Below are 24,416 nucleotides of genomic sequence, written 5' to 3'. Positions count from 1 at the left end.
CCTTCTGCCTCTGGGAGCCCTACGCCAACGTGGAAGAAGTCCAGGCTATGCTGTTGGAGAAAGAAACCACCCAGAGGAGCACAGAGGGGCCAGAAGGTGAGTGAAGAAAGCCATCTTGGGCATCCTGCACAGGTGAGCCTTCAAATGACTCCAGTCTTGGCCGCTGGGACTGCAGCTGCTGAAAGCCCCACCCGAGAACTGCCTGGCTTAGTCCAGTCAGCCTGCAGAACTTGAAAGACGATACTCAATTGCGCTGCTAAATTTGGGACATGTTTGTTGCACAGCAAGAGATGACCAAACACAATCTTACCTGAAGCCATTCAGGTCCATGAGCCAATAAACTCCCCTTTTTGCCTAAGCCAAGCTGAGTTGAGTTTCTGTTGCTTACAGCTCTTCAGCTGACATTGGGCAATCACCAGAGGATGAGCTCCCTTCCTGACCCCACGTCCCCCCAAAGGCCACCACAAGGAGGTGCACTTGGCTCCCTCCTTCCTGCCTGCCTACTACGGGGTAGAGGGTTCTGAGGAGGGTATGCACATCCAGGAGGGAGAACAAGGAGACTCTCCATCCTCTTCTGCTTACAAATCTACGTGGTTGCAGGCAGGGGTAGCCCTCGGCCTCTGTGAGACACGTGTCCACCTACAACACCATGACATGAGAGGAGAGGAGCTTATCCATAGCTTGTCACCATGACAGCCAGCTGAAAGCAAGTTTCCGTGAGAATTACCCACAGCCGGAAGAGCAGTCTCAAGAGGGTTCTAGAATGGGAAACTGAGGGCATCAAAAACCAGTGCCATCAACTTCATTTCAGGGCTAAGGTCTGGGCTTGGCTAACACCCGTCTCAGTCAGCTCGGGCTGCTGTAACAGGATGCGCAGACCGGTGGCTTGAACAATAGATCTTTATGCCTCACCGTTCTGAGCCTAGAAGTCTGTGATCGGGTGCCAGCCTGGTCAGGTTCCTGGTGAGAACTCCTCTCCTGGTTATGTCCTCACGTGGTCTTCCTTGGTGCGTGCGCACAGAGAGCCCCCGTCTTCTCTTCGTATGAGAGTGTTAATCCCATCATGGGGCCCCACCCTCACAACCTCATCTGATCCTTGTCACCTCTCAAAGGCCCCGCCTAAACACCATCACTCTAGGGACAGGGTTTTGACACACAAGTTTGGGGGGACACAAACATTCAGTCCATGGCAACACCCTCATTCATTCATTTATTCATTCATTCTTCAACATACGTTTATTTAGTGGCCGATGACCACCTATGAGTGAGGGTCTGGAGGCAGAAAGGTGAAGAGATCCAAGGTCCCCAGGCCGCTGCGACTCACTATTGCGCAGGGCAGCGGTCACAAGGAGTCCTACAGCGACAACTGTGATGAGTGTTAAGGAGGGGACACGTGGGCCGTAAGGTACCTGACCAGGCGCTGTCCCACCTGGAGGTCAGGAGAGGCTTCCCAGAGCCAGTCACTTGGGAACTGAGATGGGAAGGGGAATGGGTGTTACTCGGATTTAAGGAACCGACTCAAGATCAGTTTTGTGGCCAGATGTGGTGAGGAAGGGGAAAGAGAAGCAGAAAACCAGGCGGGTGGTGGGTGCAGGCCGGGAGCGAGTCCGGCCTGCCAACCATGACGGGGATAAAGGGACAGAGGAGCCCGCCCCTCCGCACTGGTTTCCCACGGCTGCAGCGACAAATCCTCGCACATGCTGACTGCCGTGCAACCACAGACTCGTCTCTCACGGTCCTCAGGGGAGCAGACTCTGGACCCACATCAAGGTGGGGGCCGCATTCCCTCGGGAGGCTCCAGGGAGAACTCGTTCCTTCCCTTGTCCAGCTTCTAGAGGCGCTGTATTCCTGGGCTCATGGCCCTTCCTCCATGTTCAAAGCCATCCTCAAATCTCTCTCTGACTCTGCGTTTCTGCCTCCCTTCAAAGAACCCTGTGATGACACTGGGCCCACACACATGGTACAGCTTACTCCCCCCTCAAGATCCTTAATTCAGCCACCTCTGCAGAATGGGTAAAGGGTACGTGGGATCTCTTTGTCTTACCTTTTACAAGTGCATGTTAATCTACAATTATTTCTAAATAAAAGGGTTTTTAGAAGAAAAAGAGGAGACTTAGCTAGGTTGGGAAGGCCTTTAATCTGAACTGGCTGGTTCAACCTCCCATTTTCCAGCACATCTCAGGCATGGAAGATGGATGTTCTCCCAGTTTTTGGTTAGGAGAGGCTTCCCAGAATTGGGACCTTGGTTTCTTTCTTTGTAAAATGAGTAGAGGATGTCAAGGGCATCTCCCAACGGTAGGGTTCTAAGTGGGTTTTCCATGCAGCGAGGCCGCTGTGCCAGAGAAGAGCAGGGAGTGTGCAGGGCTCCGCGGGGTGACCACCTGCCAGGTGCATCCAGAAGAGCTCAGGCCGGGAGGAGACGAGGCTGGGAGACGTGGGCTTTCTGGCTGACGTGAGAAAAGCTCCAGATGCCGAGCGGCAGTCGACCAGCAAGGCTGCTGCCTTAGGTCCCAAACTCTGATTTTGTAAGACACTAAAATATAATCTCTCCTCCCACATTTCAGCAGAGTACTGGTTGATCCGACGATTTCTACCTACGTATTTTTATGAATCGGTAATTCCACACCCTAGGGTCTTGGACACGTCTTACCAGAGAGTTTTAGCATACAGACACACCTTTATATAACACGACTCGTAGTGTGAGAAGCTTATTCCTTTCTCAGTTGTCTTTCAGTTCTTCTGCTTGCAACAGGAGAAAGTCCGTTTGTACATAAGCTACAATTGCTAATCCCCATTTTAACAAGAAATGCCACATCTCAAATTTAGCCTTCGGCGGTCAAAGATATCCAGGCAGAATTCAGTAACACAGGTGCCTCCTACTTATGGGAATTATTATTGGTCTTTGATTCATAAGAGTGATATAAAGTTTCCCTTTCAATTAAATCTAAGTGGGTAAAATTTAAAGAAAAATACTGAGTATTATAATAGTTCAGGTGGTATGTGTATATGGTAAAAAATTACAAAAGAGGTTTAAAAGTGAGTAAAATTGAAGAATCACTAGTCTTAAAAAACATCCTACCATTATTGGAAATGTAGATAATTACATCATTCAACCTGAACCAATTAAAGTAAATAACCCGGCCTTGGACTTATTCTTTGGCATAAACACCATCCTGCCTCGCTGTCCTGACAGTCTGTGTTTCATAAGTTGAGTTGAGGGGATGACGTGCCATTGTAACGTCCTCACACTAGCACTGTGAGGATACAGTTATGTCTGGCTGAACAAGCTTCCTCGGTACAATTTTCAAGTGATCTACTATTATCCATTGTCAATACTGTGGAGAGCCAGGAGCCGAAAAACACAAAGAGGATGGTTCAGAAAACTTTCTTATTCATCCTAAAAATCACAGAACAACTGAGGAGCACAAAGTTAGGCTATATAGGGTTGACTGTGAATACAAGAGACCTTACTCTTAAAGTAGAAAAGTTAAAAGCTATCAAGTCCACAGCCCAGAGTAAATTACCTTCCCTAACGACATCTGATTTTGACTTGACAAAGAGGAGCTATGAAGACGGTGAAGCTTCAACATTATATCCTTAGATTTTTTTTTTTTCCAGTTCCATGATTAGAGGATGAGGAAGTAACAACCAAATAAGGTGGGAGAAATGATACAGCAAAGAGCAAAATTTGGAGAGAAGAGGAGCTGAAGGTGATAGTGATGGAGAATCTGGATAACAGAAAAAGACACTGGGTGCATTTCCATCTTCAGCCATATTTGAGGTTGAAATGGTAGGAGAACATGTGCTATATGAAATGTGGGGGGAGAGATACTCGAGACACAAAGGGACAATGTGTCTCATGACAGAGGCAATAAACTCAAAGCCCAACTAGCCAGGAGAACCGCATCTGTGAGCAAGACAACCATGCTGTTTCCCGAAGGCAGTCAACATGCACACACACGCTGTTTTGCAGATCAAGCCTTTTGTATATCAAATATTCATTTCCACCCACTCCCAAAAAGTTCTCTCCAATCTCTTCTTGAAACATCTGGTGCTGAAGGACTCTCTTTCCCTCTCCCATCTGATAGAAAACATGGGTATAAGAAATTTTTCCCTTTTCTCTTCTCACTGCTCTTTAAGACAGCACAATGCAAGCCATCATGGCTAGTGGCAGCCGCCCTTCAGTCTCCGAAAGTGAGGCCATAGAGAGTGGTGGAGACTACAGAACGTGGAGACTATGGGACCTCTCCAAAGGGAACAGTCACCCCTTGACCCTAACCAACCACGCCTGTGGGCAAGGAATATTGCTGGATTTTCTGGTTTTTAAGAGAAATCAGAGGAATAGATTTTATTTTTATGAAATTTTCCCACATATGAATTGGATATTAATTTTTAAAAAACCGTTTAAAGCACTGTGAGAGGCTCTGTTTCTGGAAACATAGTGAGCTAGGATATTTGGATCCACCCATCCTGCTGAAAAGAAGTTAGAAAGCTAAAGTTAAAGTATAAAAACTGAGAGGACCAACATAACACCCCCAAACAAAACACATTTGTGGGACAGAGTCTGCCTCGGCCAGTTTTGAGATACGGTCCGTGAGGGTCACCTGGAGGGCCTGGCTAAAAACACAGATTCCCAGGCCTCGTCCACAGAGGTTTGCAGTCAGGAGGGCCTGGGTTGGAGCCTGTGAACTTCCGTTTTTAGCAATCTCTGCAGCTGACTCCACTGCACCTGGTGTGTAAATGGTATTTTGAGAGACACTGCGTTGAGTCACTGTGTAGTTCTAGACATGTCTTGCTCCCCTCTGGGCCTCAGTTTCCCCATCTGTAAAATGAGCACGCTGAATGAATACTTCTCTGAGGCCATCTGCTCCACCAGACTTTCCAAGGTCCCTGTCACCTCGGGTCATCGGAGAAAGACAGCAGTTGGATCCATGCCTGGCCTGTATCCACCAGACCCCTCTGGAAATTTCTATCCTGACACTCAATCCTGAAAATTTGTTAACATTTTGTTGATAGCTTTTTGAATTTAGTAACCTAATGCAAAGGGTAAAAAAGTCATATCAAAGCTGAGGAAAAGGGAATGTGAATAATGAGATTTTCCAGCTACTGCTACAGAGCATTAGCAGCCTTCTCAGTGCTTATACGCAGGGGAAGTTCCCACGCACAAGAGGGACAACAGAGGGGCTGTACAGAGGAGGAAAGGCAAAGCCAGCGAGTAAAGCAGGAAGGCTGTCTTTCCAAGAGGAGCCAAGGAGACTCAGAGTCGAACCTGAATGAGAAGTAGTGGGTGGAAGTTACTCACGAGAGAATTTAGTCCAACATCAGAAATCACTTTCTAAACGTCAGAGGGGTGCAAACATGGGTTGGGCCCCTTTAGGAATGGCGAGGGGCCCATCAGACCCTCGATGGGGAAGCATCCCAAGGGATCTAAGCTTCAGAAAGATAGACTAGATGGATCAGTTCAATAGATATGTAATAAGCATCCACAATGCTGATTTTCATCCCCCAAAACACAGCAATGCCCAGGACAGACTCGTCCCTGCCCTCACAGAGCGAAAGGCCACGTAGGGAAGACAGATGACCACATGCAGGTCATCATGGACGGCGCAGGTGCAGAGAGGAAAGGAACAGGTTGCTGCGAGAGCAGACAGAGGAACTCCCCTGGTCTGGAGCTCTTCCTTGCAAGAGTAACACTGGAGCTGAGCCCTCAAGGTCCACCAGGTGAGTGAAGAAGGTGCTAGAACATTCCAGGGAGGGGTCCTTCCTACTTTGAGTTTCCCCACTTTGTGCTCACTGGTCGTAGGAGTTGAAGGACAGACACCTCGGTATTTAAGGAAAATTGACTGTGTTAACCTTCAAGAATGGCCGATCATCTAAAGAGCCTTTTGCTCTCAAAAGCTTCCTGCATTTGCACCCAGTGTCTGTGAGAAAACTTCCCCAGAAGGAACCATGTGCCAAAAGGCAAGACCCACAGTCAGCTCACAGGAAGGAAGGAAGGTGGAAAAGCCGGTGGAGGAAAGCTCTGGGAGAGGCAGGACATTGGTGGGAGAGCTTGGAGCGGGCGGTCTGGCCGAGAAAGAAGATTCCGTTTTCTATCTGAGGACTCAGAGAGGGGGACAGCTATTGCTCAGGTGTTTTATTCTTTTCTGAAAATCTCCAACTCCAAATTTGTCTCCTAAAACATTCTTTTCAAAAAAATCAGCTGAAAATATGAAGAGAGACCATAAGAGAATTTAGAGCTAAGAAATATGAAAACAGTTGACCTGTTGGACTGGGGATGGGGAGCATTTCTGTCTTTATTTAAATGCTGGTTTTATTTTTTAAATAATGGGTTATAAGTTTGTGCCCACCATCACCACCAAAAAAAATGTAGAAGTGGGGTAGACCGATGCATCTGAAAAGGATAATTCAATGTTTCCCACATTTTAATCCCTCACAATTTTCAACATATATGAATACCACCAATATTATTATTATGAAACGTTATCAAGTCAATCCGTTTTTAAAGCTTATCACTTACTGAAGTCTTATCCTAAATAATATCTATGAAAACACATTTCTGATGAGCTATTTGTGTTAAAATAAAAATATAACCATTAATTTTTTAATTGCTCCAAGTGCCACCTGAAATCATCTCACATACTTCATCTGCTACCTGGACCTTAATTTGGAAAATGCTGGACAGACCTTCCCGGTTCACATCCTGTTCTTCTTGGACTCAGAAATACAAGCTCAGTTAGGCCCCAGGGAAACCCGCTGGAACAAAGGATATGGTAATCAAAACTGGTAAATGCATGCAGTTGTCCTAATCATGTCACGCATGCTCGGTGGCCCTGTCACTTCACGAAGCTGAGATCTAGACAGAGCAGGGCAGACTGAGAAATACCCAGCCTCCCTCCATGTCTGCAGTAAGCCTCACGCCAGCCCCATCCCAGGGAGCCAAGGTTCATTTAAGGTTCCCAGCTTCATTTTAAACCTAGCCGTACTGTAAAGAAAATGGCCACGTGAAAAATATCTTACAAGACTCCAGTTAGCTACGACACCCAAGAAGCTGTTAGCAGAGCAGGCCATGAAGCCAGAGTTCACAGCTCTTGCTCCCACCCGAAGCTCTTGTAGGTCTCGTTTTTCTGAGGATGTGGGGAGTTAATACATGTAATGGGATTAGAATATCAATTAGGTAAGCCATTAAGAATTGTGGGTCATTATTGCGATTAGTCCCACCATGTCAGCCCCTGTCAGAGGGTCAGTCTCAAAGCGGGCCAACTGGTGTTCTCATTAGGACAAAAACCCTAGTGAAAGAAGAGAAGTTTGGAGACACGCACAGAGGGGTTATCAACCCACGTGGCCTCTCAATAGCTGGGCCAACCTGGTGTTAGCTCTTTTAGTCTTCATAACAACTGCACGAGGAAGGCACTTTTATTGACCCCTTTTACAGATGAGGAACTTGGACTCCGAGGGTAAGTGGTGGTCCAAGGTCACTGCAGAAAGGATAAGAAATGAGACTGGAACGCTGGCCATCTGGCCCAGGTGCCCAAGCTATGCAGGTGCATTGTGTCCCCACTGGCTCCATGATTGGAAGGGTGGGGACGTCCACGCTGACCTGAAAGGACAACGTCCATTCTGCAGGGGCCACCACCGTTGCTCCACCCAATGAGGGGGCAGGGGGGTTTTCTCGAGAGAAACTGGAAATCCATATTTTTATGGGAAATGTTTCTATCTTTCAATGGTGGTAGCTAATTAAAAATTTTTAACTCCATGCCTGCCAAACCAAACACAGCCACAGGGCAGAAGCCACGCAGAGGCCTCCAGTTTGTGATCTCGGAGTTCAGGTAGAACTTTTCAGTAGGTCCGATTTCCAATAGCCATGCCCCCCCACTGGGCCTATCGCTGTCACCCCCAAAGGCTAGTAATCCGGGATAGTCCCCAGTCATTGGAATCCCTGGACCTACGCCATTCGTATCCCACCTGAAATAAACTCCAGTCCATAGCTGAATCTGTAGAGACACCTTTCCCCCGAAGAGAGGCGTTCCCCAGAGACTGGAGTGAAAACCACACTGAAACTCCACAGCCTCCCTGACCCGAGGCAGGGAAGGGGCGAGGCCGAGCACCACTGCCCTCCTGGTTCGCTCAGTCCCTGCAGCTGAGGCGGGGTTGTTTTCAATTTAGAGAAGTAAACAAGTCTAGTGTGTTTATAGGACAGTTTGAACTCGGGGACAGCTCAAACAACGGCTTTGTAAACCTGGCCGTGGTTTTGGACCTCAAAACACGTTTCTCAAGACTCTGGGTTCTGAAAAGCCCAAAACGTATCCTCCCACATGTTTTTGCCATGCTAAGCTTTTGTTTATTTTTCCTGGGATGTGGTCCGTAAGTCCCAGAAGTGTACAATGAATTCGTCACCGTGATATTTTGACAAGGATGTCCAAAACCCCTTAGAACTTTCAGAAAGGCTTGTGTGAAACTCCTTTTTTTTTCCTAGAAATAAAAATTATCATTTTGCCTACAATAGTGGAACTGGAAGGCTTGAAGCTGATTTGGATGACAGAGAACAATTTCCCAGAAGGTTCTGAAATGTGGCCCAGATGTCCATTGTCTGAAGCTCAGATACTAGGACGCAGGTTACTTTTCACAGGAAAAAAAAAAGAAAGGAATAGACTCCTAACTTCTCTTTGCATACATATGTTTTGTCCGTGGTTTTATTCCAACCACAGGCCTGCAAACACCGGCTGGGACAGCTCTCTCCACCGCCCCCCAGGCTCAACGGCTGCGAAGGAAGCAAAGCCATGGCACCGGCCTTAAAAGGCTGCCCTGCCCGGACCCATCATCAACACCCTGGAGCCAGAAATAACGCCGAGCGCGCCACACCATCAATTTACTTCCCACACACACCACGGTCCCCTCCAAGTCCCATGTGACAGCGCTGTGTCTGCTTTCTAGAGAGTTGTTTTTTTTTTTTTTTTGCTTTACAAGATTAAATATTTTGCTCTCACATCTCTGTGAGACAGTGTTTTAATTCTCAGTCTCCAGAACAAGTCTCTCGTTAGAATTCTAGGTGCCTGCATCTAGGCACCCCATCCCTTCCCTTCCCCCAAACCCGTGTATGGCGTTTACACGCGTTCTGCACCTGACGAGAACTTCACATCAAGTCTGCCACTGTCCAGAGGGGCAGGTGCCACCTGACAATGAAACGCATTAAAAAGAACACGAATGGCGCTCACTCACCCTCAGGGCCACACTGGGCTGGGTTACTGATGCACGAGGTTTTGTACCGTCCGTAATAGAGAAGCGTGACTCCTTTTTCCTCTTTGAGGTAAATGCCTTTGTTGACCTTTCCTTCTACAATATCTAAGTGAGAAGCATGACAACATGGTACGTTAATAATCTTATGTGATTAAAAGTCTAAAGATGTGTCAGACTTACAAACAACTTTCATACAAATATACTGTATTATTTATATTTATAATTACATATTTATAATATATTTATAATATTATATTTAATATTTAATTATTAATAATTAAATTATAAATAATGTATGAGTTAGTGTGAATATTAAATTTTAAATTAATTTTATCATATTAATATTTTATCATTAATTAACATTATATTACTGTATAATATGAGCTATACTATAATGATCGTATAATCATCATATTTGCCAACAGTTGAGTGACCAGCAGTGAAATGATTATAATCCCTTACTGTCCTAAACTTGAATTCCGTCTCCCTGCTCTATGAGTCCTTCCCACGGCCATCTTCACACTGAACTTTCCGGTGAAACACTTGGTTACAAGTTTGAACATAAAACTCCACCTGAACTCCCTCTCCTTTTGAGTTCTAATTGAAAGTCCCTAACCTTAGACATGGGAACCCACGATTTAAAAGAATCCATTTTCAGAATCTGGAAGGAAAGCCCAGAGTCAGGTTTCAAATCGTCGCAGAGGAGCCTGCCAACGACAAGGAGGGCCGCGAGTCCCGGCTGAGCCGCATCCAGCCTCGCTCTGTTTTGTCCTATTCCCATAGCAAAGGTATCTGACCGTGTGAGCGTGAGGTAAATGGTTTACAGACTTGATAAGTGAGGACTGTAAACACCAAAAGTGATTAGGCATTTATTGTTAACTGGGGTCAAAGGCGCCTCGATACCTCGTCTGCCACATGGGCTTACGCCTGGGGCTGTCCACCCAGCCGGAGGGGTGCAGAAGGGCTGGTGGGGTCTTCTGCCCTGACCACTACCCCAACTCGGGTTTTCTAACAACCACGGTCGTGTGGATAACCAACCCAGAGGGCTCCAGTGTCTCCTCTCACTGTTTGTAAACTCCTTATTTTTATCTATCCACTTATTGCTGGGAGGGATCCATATATCACAAAATGAAATGGACAACTAGCAGTTGCATAATTGAGTTAGGCTGTATAAACCCTCAAACCAGACTGTTCAATTGGAAAAATTAATTTTGGAAGCCAAACACCTCACAGCTGAAGCAATCAGGTTATGTGTAAATCAAAGATCAAGGAGTGAGAACTAGGTGACCCGAACTGACTTTCTACGCTGACCAAATAGATAGATAGATGGCACAATCACTACCAGCCCTTTTGCTTTGAGCTACGTAGGGAAAATACAAACCATATGGGCTCTGGAGGTTATTAAATAAGATAATAATTCAACCATGACTCTTGTGGGTGTGTGTTTTATAAAACAGCTTCTAATGATTACCAAAAAATTCCAGCTACAGAAGAAATGCTGATTTTAATGTTTGTAAGAGATCAAATTTTTGATGAGGTATTTTTAAATCAACTTTAATTTTCCATTCAGAGGGCATGCTTTTCCTCTCCCAAAGAATATAATCCATTTAAAAATCCAAACAATTTCTATTTTTAGAAAATATCTCATCGTATGTGTGTTTTGTTCTGGAAAGAAGCAGCTGGTTTGGAAGATCTGATGGCTTGAAGGCTTATATACACCTCCTGACATATGGCACTCAGTGACACTTCCTTTAGACCTAACTCTAAGTAGTTATTTCAATACCCTGGATCTTTGCTGTTTTCTTGCATATCTGCTCATTTTCTAGCCAAGATGAGGTGAATTCATGTAGAAACAAAGTAAATTGGCCTTTAAATTCATTGCAGATCCAAACTCGACAGAACACAGAACAGAAATACACGAGTGCTCACCTACAGTTGCAGAGAAATTTGAGTAGGCAGAGTCATTGGTATATACAAAGGTAGAATTATGGGAAGGAAGCACAGTGAGGTTGTGGGTTCGCAATGCTGGGTGGAACAACAAAAGAAAAAGCACAACAAATGAGTGACACAAAAACAAATGGAACCAACATATCTCTCAACTCAACATGCAGCAAGAAGTGTTCCTCTCACCCAACGAGCATCTTGGATTTTCTCTTCTGACCTCGCCCCCCCACCTCCACCACTCTCAGTCAATATTATGGCCAACTCCAGTGGCCCCGTTCCGTCCCAGAGCTAGGGTGTGATTTCTGCTGAATTTGGCCACAAACATTGGTTCCAATTTGCTGGCTCCAGCTCCCCCCCCCCCGGGAACTTAGTTGAGAGATATGAAAATGAACTTGTCCTAACAAAAGGATTAATGGTTGTGATGTCACAAGAACTGATGACACAGAAACACAGCATGAAAACAACTCCATGATGTGATGACAAATGGACGAAACAACAGAGAATTCAGCAACAAAGAACACAGCTGCACATCCGCAATGACTGTCAAAGCTGGTCAACTGGCTCCTGCAGCAACGTGTGCTGATGGAGTGGATTCTCTTTTTTTCTTAAGAAGCCTGTAATCGAATTGAAATACCCCAGCATAGCATTATACCATAAAGAGTGGATCCAATAGAAAAGGACCGTGAAACCTTCATCGTTCGAGTGTTTTGGGACAAACGTTAACATAGTTAGAGTTTTATGGGAAATGAATACATTTGGTGAACAAAATTCAACCACGATGTAATTGTATCTGAGTAATTACATCATCTTATAAGAAGAATTTTTCATTAGTAAAGGTCTATCAAAACACCATAAGTTACTGATTTAGTCACAACCATGAGTTGAGTTGAGGGGGTGAGGAGAGAAATCTAGTGATGGTTATTTATCCTCTCGTTTGAAATAACTCCTAAAATTGTAGTTTCCGTGTCCTAAACGATGAACTATTTCGAAATGCGTTTCCACTTGGTGGAAGGATCGCCTTTCCAAGGCTTTAAAATAAAGGCCCTGAGAAAAGAAAGCCAGACTATCACCAGGGGAGGCATTTACTGTCACCCGAGCTGGTCCCCTAATCAGCTTCTACAAGGACTTTCCTCCCTGCAGGGCAGACTGTTGGAGAAAATGTCGAGCTTGAGGACAGTTCTCAACTGTGGCACCATCGCCACCCGCTATGCAGGCAAGCAGGAGGACACTGAAGGAAGGAGAGTGGCAATGCGCCCCAGACAGCACCCTCTGGGGGACCCACCCCGCGACGGTGCTCCTCCTCTAGGGACACCAGCAGCACAGACCAGCTGTAATGCTTCTCCATTTGCAGATTTAAAGGGAAACGTTTTAGAACCTGAGGTGGCAATTTACGGCAGCACATGAAGTCACAGGAATAAGGAAAATACCAGGGTGCTGGGGTGGGAAGCAGAGCAATCAGCAATATGTGGGGTTTCTAAAATAATCCATTCCACTGAACCAGTATAGACACAGTCTGAGCGTGTGCTAGGATGGCTGTGCAGTAAACCCCTTCTGGTGTATGCCTCAGGCGTTTGACATAATCCAGAGCAATAAGGAAATAAAAACGTTAAAGCATCCCAAATCACTTGAAACTTATACTTTGGATGGAATGGAACAAAAGGGCTCAGGGAAAGATGAGGTTTAAACTCCTTCTGGCAAATGTCTGAAGTGAGTGGGTTAGAGCCTCTCTTTTCCATGGAATTGGGGACCGTGGGAAGCATCGCAGGCGATGTTTGGTCTTTTCAAAGGGGAGCTGCCGTGATGAGCAGAGAAGCCGACTGGCAGCTGGGGTGCCTTCCCTGACTGAAGCTGTGACCCAAGAACATGCGAGCTAATCTTAGGTGGCACAGCCTTTGGCACTGGGTTCAAAGGGGCCCCTGTTGGACAGGCATGTAGATTATGGCAGTTTTGTCTAGTTAGAAAACGTACATCTGGACTCGTACGTAGATGGATCTGTCACCTACAGCTTAAAGCTCACAACAGCTGCTTCTGTTTTAAGGTTGCTGGGCAAAATGCACATTTTAATAATATTTTGAATCATAAATTCTGTCTTTCAATCATAAAAATATATAAAAGTTCTAGTAAAATACTTCACAATAACAATGACTGGGGGAAGCTACACAAATGTTTGTTAATCTCCATCATCCTGGCTTCAGAGCAGATCTGTTCATGTCTGTCTCTCCTGGTGGCCCCTGATGCCTGAGAGCCACCCACTCCTCTGTCTCAGTCACTGTCACCACCCATGTCTACCTCCAGTTGTATCCTGAAGTTCGTGGATCCCGTCCACGTTTTCCAATGGCCAGTAATGCGAAGCAGAAGCCAAGACCTCAAACCCTTGGGGAAAAAAAAATAATAAAAATGTTAAATCACCCTTAGGAAGGACAGAGCCAAAGGTAAAGAACTACTTACCAACTACATCATGAACTGAGGGAGAGTGAATCTCACAGTGACCATGGGAGGTATTAAAAGCACATGAATAAATTCAATACCCACTCCTGGTTACAAAAAAACTCTTAATAAATTAGAAATTGATGAATATTTCCTTAACAGGATAAAATATAATAAATAGGACTTTAGAGATACCTTTTAACGGAGGAAAACAAAAGCCGCTCTGCTTCACAGTGCCCCACTGGAAGCAGGCCGATTAGTGCCAGAAAAAGACAAGAATGCCCATTATCCCATTATCATTTAATATTGTGTTAGAAGAGATACCAACGCAATCAGACGAGAGAAAGAAATAGGTTGGAATAATTTAAAAAGAGGAGGAAACCAACACTGATATTGTGCCAGACCCTGTGTGAGGCTCTTTACCAACCTTTCCTCATTTCCTCCTAACAGTAATCGATAAGACAACTGTAGCCTATTTGTAAAGACAAGGACTAAAATGCTTCCTCGGAAACCACCCAGCCGGCTGGTTTTAGATGTGATGTTCACATACAAGAATTTCTAAGTTTGGTCCTGATCTTTCCATTATCTCTGTTTCCTCCATACGAAAAATTAATCATTTCAAAAATTCCTTTCTGATCCTTGTTCTTTGAGTAGATATAATTTTGTGCAGAAATATTATTTTCTATTATTCTCTTCCCACTTAATGCCATATGAATTGTTTCATTCATTTACTGCTATCCCGCCTTCCTAATCGACCTTGGGGAATAGTCCATGGAGGGGCTGCCCCATCACAGGCTCAGCCGTTCTCATAACTAATCTTCTCTGGGCTTAGTTCTCTGCCATTAGTTCCCAGAAGTGGAAATAACAGTCTAGATGACTAAATAATCATCAACAGCCCCAAATGTCTGCCAGATTACAGAAAAGTAAAAATTAATAAAGTAATCTTTGAGTTATTCATAGTAAAAAGAATTTTTAAAGAGGAGATAATGTGATCATTATTTTCAAATGATGTATGCCTGATAATGAAAATGAACAACTATTACCAATAAGAAAAGAATTTGGTAAATGAAAAACTGTGACAAACAGTGAAAGAATCTAGTAAAGAGGCTGATACAGATATAATTTGCAAATGTCAGTAGCTTCTCTGTATTAAACAACAAGGCTAAAAAATAATAGAAGAAAAGTTCTCATTTACAAATGCAGCCAATAAAGAGAAGACATTTAAGAACAAAAATATAAAAACTGTACACAATTCTCACGAAGAAAACAATAAAATAATGCTGAAGGATGTAAAAGAACTCTTGAATAAATGAAGGACTTAACCTATTCTTGGAAAAGAAAACTCAAAATCATAAAAATATCAACTATCCTTTAATTAATATACAAATATTAGGAAATTTGTTGTAAAAATGCTGAGAGTTTTTTGTGTGAGAGAAAGCTGATTATGGAGCTTATATAAAAAATAAATGAGACAGAATAACCACAAAATCTGGAGATGAAACGGCAAGGGACACTGAGGGGATCAGCGGGAGCAGCTCTTAGTACCATAAATACTCCCAAGCACATATGAAACTTTAGTTTATGATAAAGGTGGTGTTTTAATCAGAGAAGAAACATTTTTCCACAAAAGGCATTAGAACCAGTTAACCATCTACAAAAACTTAAGATCCCCATCTCACTCTTTATACCATAACTATTTCCAGATGGATCAAAATGTCAATGTAATAAAATAAAACACAAAGACTTCTGAGGAAATCAGCTTATAAACTTGACTACATAAATTTTTAAAATTTCTGTACAGAAAAATAAATCAAGCTAAATCGAACTGGGGAACAATGTCTATATAATACATAGGAAAGAAATGCACTGATTTCTTTTTAAAGAATGAATTAAATTTATGATATTAATAAAAATCCTATTATTAAGAAAATTTAAACCAACAGAGTATTGGGGCAAAGGACATAAACAGACAGTTCAAAGAAAAAGAAATGCAAATTATTTTTAAATATATGCAAAGATGTGCAACCTTGCTCATAATTCTTGAAAGCACATTAAAACTACGATGAGCTGGCCTATCACAGCTCACAGGTCAGACACACTAAGTTAGACACACTAAGTTGGCAAGCTCTACCCCTTTTTGGTGAGATTGAAATCAGCATAGCCTTTCTGGAAGGCAATGTGACAGTGCCTGTCTGAATTTCAAGCGCACATTCCTTCAGACCTCGTAATTCCACCAGGAGGAATTGATCCTAGGATACACTCTGTGCACAGGGCATTTGCTGCAGCTTTTTTTAACAGTATCAAAAGGCTGCAAACCGCCTAAACGCTCACCCACAGACGGCTGGCTACACAAAGACGGGGTGTCTACATGATGGACTGGCGTGGACCAGGATAACTGACGAGGCTGACATACGTGTATGACGTAGGATGTTCTTTAAGTTACACCGTTAAGTTAAAAAAAATCAAGGTGAGAAAAAAATGTGTGTGCTACGAACTCTTTATGTAAAATACAGCTGTTCAGCAGACGGGGAGGGAGGGAAGCAGAGAAAGGGAGAGGGAGAGGTGTTTGGATGGATACCGTAGGACATACGATAAGGTATGTTGGGGGTGAGGAAATCGAGGAACTGGGTGTAAGATGGAAGAAGAAGATTTACATTTCATTATCTTTCTGTTCTGTTTGAATGTTTGGACCCGTACTCCTTAAAAAAGTATGTTAAGACTTCTTCCTCAATTACAATGACCATAGGCGACGTCCACACTAAATTTCCAGATGAAACTGGAAGCGCTCCATCTCATATCTGGACTTGTGTGCACAGGGTGCCAAGCACCTGCACGGCTCCAGATCATTGGGTCCATTCTTCAGTTTGCAGCTGTGAGGCTGTCTTCTCAAAAGTGTTAAGTACGTGAGTCCAAAATGTAAGCCGAGTACAAAGCTGTTCTCCGATCTGGGCTAAGGAGAGGTGGGGCTCCATCCACTTGACCCTGTGCGCATCAGAGACACTGACTGCAGCGGATGCCCCCTGGCAATGGCCCACTCTAGTAATGCAGCACTGAGAATCGGAAAGGTAAACATCAAAAATACTTGTTTTCATTTCCACCATGCTTTTTTCCCCTAAAATCTAGGATATTCATTTTGAGGAGGGGAAAATATCATTAACTTGTTATTCAATTCATCTGGGGAAAAAAAAATCAGAAGAGGAAATAACATCTGTTGTACAAAGAACAGATGTTGTATCTTCAGAATTCTCATTTTCATAAAATAAACCCTGTGGATAATAAACCCTTTCTTATCCTCTCCGTTTACAAATGGCCATGGTCCATCCTGGGCAGAAAGGCTGACAGAGTAAAGAGATGCTATCTTGTTCACGTGGAAAGATACACCCCGAACGCTAGCCAGAGTCCGCAGTGTCAGTGAAGAGAAGAGGGGCTTGGGGTCAGCAGGGGGCCTGCTAGCCCACGTCACTGCACTGCAGACACGTGACACACCCACTCGGTTGCCCCAGATGTCTGGTAACTAGCAACGCAGAGTTAGTCCAACAGACTGGAAACAGGAATGGAGGGGCAAACCGAAAAATCCACAGGGGCCAGGGGCCACAGGGGGTGCTCCAGGTAGAGGTCGGGATGCTGTTCACGATGGTCACCAGCCCGGAAGGCACAGGCCAGTCAGAACAGATGCTGGAAACAAACCGCTGGTGTCACTCCAAGTTGCACTTGGGGAGGCTGTGGCACACTGGAAAGTTCGTGTCCTGTCTAAAGAAAGAAGCGGCTTTCCAGGCCAAGTCATCGTGGCTCTGGAGGAAGATCTACCCAGTGTTGCCAAGTCTGCCATCTTTAAAGAGAAGTCAGAAACCAGATTTTTTTATTTGAAATATCCTAAAATTTTAATGTTAGCAATTAAGTTCTTTTTAATTAAAACATTGTGATGCCAGCAAGACATGCCAAAGAACTCAAGTCAACACTTTCACATTACTCTTTTTAGATTCCCTTTTATAGCCTAAGGAGTAAACAACCTGTAGCCCTAAAATGGCAACAAAACAAGAAAATCTCATTCTTTTAGGAATAAGATTCTCCGTCTATTTTCCCACAAAGAAGATGGCATGAGATCTCCTATTTATACAGTTGCCCCGTTTTCACCAGGTAAACTCTCATCAAGACTAAATGCTCAGACAAGACAGCAAGCTGTCATCACCAAACGATAATATATATATATAATGTGGCCCATTCCGGGACTTCAAAACACCCCCGGCCTAAAAAATAAGATGAGAGAGAGGGAGTTTCAGCCTACGTCACCACAATTATAAGTCAGTTCTTCAGGAATAATTTTTCAGCCATATTTAATGTTTTGTTGATTCAGTTTGGTGAGAGAGAGAAGGAGAGAGACAAGAGGATCAATACTCAAAAAGCTAGTCAAGGGGCCAGCCCCGTGGCATAGTGGTTAAGTTCAGCACACTCCACTTCAGCGGCCCGGGTTCACAGGTCCAGACCCCAGGCGCAGACCTACACCACTCCTCAGCCATGCTGTGGCAGCGTCCCACATACAAAATAGAGGAAGATGGGCACAGGTGTTAGCTCAGGGACAATCTTCCTCAAGCAAAAAGAGAAAGATTGACAACAGAAGTTAGCTCTGGATAAATCTTCCTCAGCAAAAAAAAAAAAAAAACAACTAGTCAGTAAAATCTTTCATTTTTCCTCTTCAGTTTTTCTTCCAGGCTCCCCTATCCTGTCCCTTCCCTATTACTTATTCTTTGTGTCAGTAAAGGGAAACCCTTATCCTTGAGCTTGTGTAGGGAAAAACCTCTCCAGGGTCCCACTGACTGGACAGCACACAGAGGGAGGTGGGTCCCTGCCAGTCGTCAGGCTGCTGGTGGCTACATCTTTCTTTGCCTCTGTCACCGGGTTCACTTCTGCTGCCGCAGGACTTGCCTGCTGTCCCCACTGTCCCCCGAGGAGTGCTCTCCTCGCCTGGTGCATAACGGACTCTGTAATTTGAGCCTCAGTCCAACGGCACCCCTCTCCCCCGAGGGGTCTTTCCTGACAGCCCCTCATGACCACCACTCACTCTTCTTTCCCACTCTATTTTGAAACTTTTTGCTTGTCAGTATCTTTGCTTGTTATCTGTCTCCTGTATCCAACTCTTTGCGACTTGAGAGTAGAGACTTTGTCTGTTCTATTTGCACGCTATTCCCATGTCTAAAACAGGGCCTAGGGTGTGTGGGTGTGTGTGTGTGTGCGCGTGTGCCCGAAATCCAGATTTTTGCATTTGAACTCTCCAAAATTGTAATGTTAGCAATTAATTTAAAAAAAAACTATATAGGTAGAATGAATGATGAAATGCAAGGATGAATAAATGAATGAATAAACATAGAAAGAAGACATATGTAATTCCGGTACCCCAAAAAATCTCTACTTGCCAAATTTCCATTTGTTCGATAGGGTATAAACATTATTTTTTTTTAATTTCATCATAGACACATTTTTTTTGCACTAGGAGGTTGAAGAATGAAGTTTCTGCCATGACCTAGTGGTTCTGACAGTTCTTTATAAACTGTGTAACACTGTGTTGGCAACACATGTTAACTAGACTGACTGTGGTGATCATTTCACAATCTATACAAATATCAAATCATTACGTTGTACACCTGAAACTAATACAATGTTATATGTCAATTATATCTCAATTAAAAAAACAAAAATAAAGGGAAAAAAATTACTGATTAGCACAGAAAAAACACTATGTAAATATAGGAAACCATAATCACTATAATCATCTGCTTTGGCCTCCCCAACCTCTAACTAGGATGGTGAGGAGAACTGCCTGACCTCCTGGAAATGGACTGGAACCAGCTGCTCCGTGACCCCAGGGCCAGGAAACTTCTGGAAAATGACATGTTTCTTTAAAGTCCCCTTTTTCTCATTACGAAAGTTATCTGTAAGAGGCATGTTTATAACCTTTTTAAAAATGACCTGCAATTTCTTGGTCAGTGCCATTTAGGTTTACCAACCATCACAGCTTCCCAGCATTGTCCTCGGAGAACAGAGCAAGAAATCGGGCCGCCTGGAGCCAGAGAGAAGGTTTCAGAGGTGCAGTGCAGTCCCCACTTGCCCTCTCTGGGCCTCACCGTCACCAACTGTCAAATGGGGAGGTGGACGGGACAGCCTCCACTGTTCCTTTCAGCCACAAGGTGCTATAATCTCTAGATGGCGATCCACGTCACACGTAGTGCAAAGGTCAAAACGACTGGAAGCTGTTTGTCAATCATTTCCAAAACTAAACACCTATCTCCGTGGTGGAGATAAAGATCTGGCAACTTTGTAGTTAGCTGGGCTGGTGTAGGTAACTGGTACAGACCAGATAACCAAGCCGAAACTCCCCTTGGGCATTGAAATGATGCGGGCTAACTATCTTTACTGGTTCAGCTCACCAGATGACCAGCAAATCTTTGACTGACAGCGCAGAATCGAGTCAACAGGTTATCTACTGAGCATCTACTAAGGGGAGGGCCCTGCGCCAGGCGCCACAGTGAGGAAACAGGAAAAGCTCACCGGTCCTGTGAGAACCTCAAGGAGAAAGTTTGCTGTGGTCGTGGTGGAGAATAGGCTGGCCTTCAAAGACTAGTGTTCAGCCTATGTTGGGCACCACTACGTTAGTCTCACCTCACACCCTGCGCACACCTCCCTCACGCTACTGAGCACTCTGTTGTTGTTTTCACTAATCTCCTTGCCTGTCTGTCTCCCCCAGCTCCCTCTAAAGTGTGAGGTCCTTAGGTCACCACCAGGGCTCCTTAGCCATGGACTTTGGGCAAATCACTGACTCTCTCTGAAAGACGCATTCTTCATCTGCGGCAGGAGAGTAACATCACTGCTTGGAAGGATTGTTGAGAGGACTGTACGGAATCTACATGAAAGTCCCAATACACCGCCATCTCAGCACTTGATGACTGCTGCTTAGTGGCCCTAGAATAACCATGCTACAATCTAAGTTATTCCCACACTGACGGGTGTTTAGGTTGTTTCCAAATGTGTTCCTATTAGGAACAGGCTCTCTGTGTGTTTACTGGGTCCATGGGTGGATGCTCTTGAGAAGGAGTGCTGGGAGTCAGGTTTTCTGCGCGGGGGCTCTTCCTCGGACACCGCAGGCCTGAATGGTCAGAAGCCAAATGAGGGAGGCCCCCAGATGCTGATGCTACACGGACAACAGGGGGGCAGAGTTTTCCGTAGGAAAGGGGGCTGAGCAGAGTCCAAGATATAGGAAGAGAAGAAAGAAGAAAAGGACTGGAGGTAGAGGAGGGAGACGGAGAGGAAGGATGACAGGAAGCAAGGGGGAGAGAAAGAGAAGGAGGGAAGGGAGGGAGGGAGGGAGGGAGGGAGGAGGGACAAAGGGAGAGGAAGCAATAGGGTTTCGTCCACGTGGGGAAAAAACCACCTAAGTGTTCAATAAATGTTGGCCTTCATCTTACCTAAAAAGGAAGGAAGGAGAGGGGCTGGCCCGGTGGTGTAGTGGCTAAGTTCGTGTACTCCGCTTCAGTGGCCCAGGGTTCACGGTTTCAGATCCCAGGCACAGACCTACACACCGCTCATCAAGTCATGCTGTGGCAGCATCCCACATACAAAGTGGAGGAAGATGGGCACAGATGTTAGCTCAGGGCCAGTCTTCCTCAGCAAGAGGAAGATTGGCAATGGATGTTAGCTCAGGGCTAATCTTCCTCACCAAAAAAAAAAAAAAAAACAAGAAGGAAGGAGAGGGGAAGAGAAGGAAATAAAAGGTTAAAAGAAAGTGGGGTGAGGGAGGATGAGAAGAAGGAGAGGGCTTGCTGGAGACTGGAGGTGGAGACAAGAAGGAAACCAGTGGACGTGGAACATCATTGGAAAGAAGACTTAGAGCTGAGAGATCCAAATGCCCTTTCCTTCAGTTTTCCCCACAGTCTTCAATGTTTGTTGTTTCTTTTTAGTGATATTTCTGTTATTATTTCTCTAAGGCAGTTAGTTGATCAATAACTATTATATAATAAACTATTATATTATAAACTATAATAATTTTTTCCACCCTAAATTAGGACATGAGGGGAGCAAAGTTTCTATATGGAACAAAGACTGAATTCAAACCCTCCTTGGAGCTGAAGGTCAATAAGGCATGTGGACACATGTGGGTGCATGTGGACGTGCGTGGACGTGGGTGCATGTGGGCGTGCGGACGTGCACGGCCAAGGCCCAATCTGGGAGCACCTCACAGCTTCCTCTCTAACCTGAGTGCAGCCGGGGTCTAGGGGCTGCCATGTTGGCTCTGCCGTTCCTGGTGGACCACACCTTCCCTCCACCCCCAGTCCTCCTCTGCTGGAGGACCAGCATGAGCTATAGGCCTGGCATGAGCGAGAAGGGGGAGTCTCACACACACATGACCTCTCTCTAATGCGGTGCTGGATGATTTCTTTATTCCAAGCTACAGAAATCCTTTTTCTTTCTTTCAGCATTTTGGTTGAGAAAAGGGGAGCATGTGAAAATTCACACCTTTTTCAACAGAAGATTTAACTTGAACGCGTGGATGAAAGAGAAATGGCAACACCTCAACCACTGAAATTGGTAAGACAACAATGGTGGGAATGTCCTAGCTCTGTGCTGCGTCACCAGAAAGGGGACAGAAAGGAGACAAACACCCACCCCCCCCCCCGTCTAACTACACCCAACAAGGTTCTGACCAGGGCTTTCTCCCAGGTCCTGGCTTACCTGGGATGGGGTCCCAGGAATGCCAGCTGTGCCCACAGTTTCCACTTGATCCTTACAGTCTAGTCCCCGTGAAGGTGGGAGGGCTGCTTGTGATGATAATTGGGGGGGTCCAACCAGATCCCCTATGGCTCTGAGTCAGGGGCAGCCCACACACAGGTCAGGGTTTGTTCTCTGGCTTCCGAGCAAGGGTGTGGGGACAGTAGTATGGGGCCACCCAGGAGCAAATGGGAGACAACCACCAGCGAAGTGAGTCCCTGCACTCACACGACGCCGTCCGCCTGCGCCCTGCCCGTGCCAACCACCCGTGCGTGTGACAACTTCATGCCTCCTCCGTCCTCCCCAAAGAAGCCTCACCATAAGACTTCTCGACCGAGGACTCACGACGGCAGAAGAAAAGTGAGCGCAGCCGGTGGCTGAGAGGTTTTCTCCTGCTGCTTCGTGAGCTCAGGCGGGGCTGGGGGAGCCAAGCCCCCACAGTCAGGACAGCGACAGGATGGGTGCGACAGAGCCGTGGGGCTGACCGGCTGAAGCTCTAAGTCAGTGCAAGGGAATGTGCACTGAAGACACGGGATGTGAGCCACAGAGAGAGGCAGAAGTCGTTCAGCCCTGAGAACACTACCTCTCCTTAATCACAGGGTTTCAAATGACCATGAGCGACAGGCTGCTGGGCGCAGAGAGACCTGCTCCCCCAGCCACAGCTCCGAGACACTGAAGACGGGCGTCGGGGACGAGCAGAGCGGCCCGGAGGGCAACGCATTGCAGGGCAGCTGGCTGGGGCTGGGGGCCCAAAGCAGGGCCACTTGCCCACAGCCTTGGAGGAAACCAAGGAACTGCGTCATCAGGCAAGATGACCCCACATCAGGCGGGAAGAGCCGGTGGTGAACAGGACACGAAGGAGCTCCCTTACCTGGGTGGGCTTGGGACCCGGAGTGGGCTCCGTGCACCTGCACACAAAACACCACATCGTGAGACACACACGGGAACCCTCCCTGCAGCCCTCTAGTCCAGCCTCAACGCGAGCCGGGGGGACGTTACCTGAACGTCGCAATAAAACAGCAGCAGCCAGGAATGCCAGCAGCAGAGAGGCAGCAGCCTCCTCATGGTTTGTTCAGAGGTGAAAACAGGATGCGAGTGAAATTCCTGAGCCTCTGTGACCAAGTGTCCTCCTTAACTTCCACTTCCTTGGGAAAGGATCATTTTCACGGGTTCCGGAAAGAAAAAGTCTGTTTCTCTAAAGTTGGTGAAACGCAGCTGTCTTGGAGAGTTAGTGGGTGTTTCTTGCTTGTCCCCACACTTGAGAGTCTTCGGTGATGGATAACCACATTGCAGGACCAGACCAGCCACGGGATGCAGGAGGAGAAACCCAGTTCCTAACTGCAGTCCTTAAGGCAACACAGGTCTGTGCCTGCAGCACCGAGGCACGGGGGGCGCCCGTCCGCCCGTCACTGTTTGCCTTCTGTTTCAGGAGTGTTCATTTGTCTCCATCCAGGTTTGGCCCGGGACGTCTCTCTGTTTCCCTGAAGTGAGGAGAGCGAGAAGGCTTTAAAGGAACGTGGTCCTGGGGCTCCCACCCGCTCCCGGGGCTGGAGCGCTCACTGGCCAACTCCTTCTGGTCTGACTCAAGCTTACACCTCGCCCGGCCCCCAGCTCCTTGGGTGGAGAGAGTGAGTGATGTCAGGCTCTCTCCTCAAACTTTGTTCTGTTCTGCTTCTCTATTTATATCCGTCGCTGCACTGTCCTTCCTGGGTCCTAACACCAGCCTGTTAAGAACATCGGGAGTATTTTCAGGATCTTAGGTGCAGAAGCAGACCAAACAGATGTGGGAGTGTATATATACATTAGGTGCCTTCTAGTCAGGACTCTCAATGTCGGCATAAATATTAATAAATACGAAATGTACCACAAACCGTAAACGCTGTTTAGAACTGAGTTTTGTTTGCCCAGAGAAGGAAAGAAGGTGATAGATGGATGGAAAAAGCAAATAAACCACACTCACAGGCCCTCTGCAGAAGCACTGACCGCAATTTTCTCTTTAACTCTTTCAGAGGTGAATGAAAGCTCTGAGATTCTTTACAAGGTGCCTGTGT

The 24,416-nt window shown here is 45.7% G+C and overlaps 1 protein-coding gene across 5 annotated transcripts in view; it reads right to left on the bottom strand.

Annotated features, from left to right (window-relative positions):
• ADGRD1 (adhesion G protein-coupled receptor D1) overlaps nt 1-24,007 on the bottom strand; it is a 161,018-nt gene extending 137,011 nt beyond the window's left edge. For 4 of the 5 annotated variants that reach the window (XR_015549832.1, XM_087423472.1, XM_087423474.1 and 1 more), the window contains exons 1-5: nt 23,365-24,007; nt 23,237-23,273; nt 13,471-13,554; nt 11,167-11,262; nt 9,220-9,342 (exon numbers count right to left, since the gene is read on the bottom strand). Coding sequence is in view for 4 of the 5 variants with exons in the window: in XM_087423472.1 (XP_087279598.1) it covers nt 9,220-9,342; nt 11,167-11,262; nt 13,471-13,554; nt 23,237-23,273; nt 23,365-23,430 (406 nt within the window). In the remaining variant the exon portion in view is untranslated. The remainder of the gene's footprint in view (nt 1-9,219; nt 9,343-11,166; nt 11,263-13,470; nt 13,555-23,236; nt 23,274-23,364) is intronic. The other variant, XM_087423473.1, reaches the window with a different exon arrangement.
• Between the last annotated feature and the right edge of the window lie 409 nt (nt 24,008-24,416).

The sequence above is a fragment of the Ceratotherium simum genome, chromosome 35 (genome assembly GCF_057802395.1).
Source record: "Ceratotherium simum simum isolate JZ-2026a chromosome 35, ASM5780239v1, whole genome shotgun sequence".
Taxonomy (NCBI): domain Eukaryota; kingdom Metazoa; phylum Chordata; class Mammalia; order Perissodactyla; family Rhinocerotidae; genus Ceratotherium; species Ceratotherium simum.
This window is presented reverse-complemented; position numbering and strand designations above follow the sequence as displayed.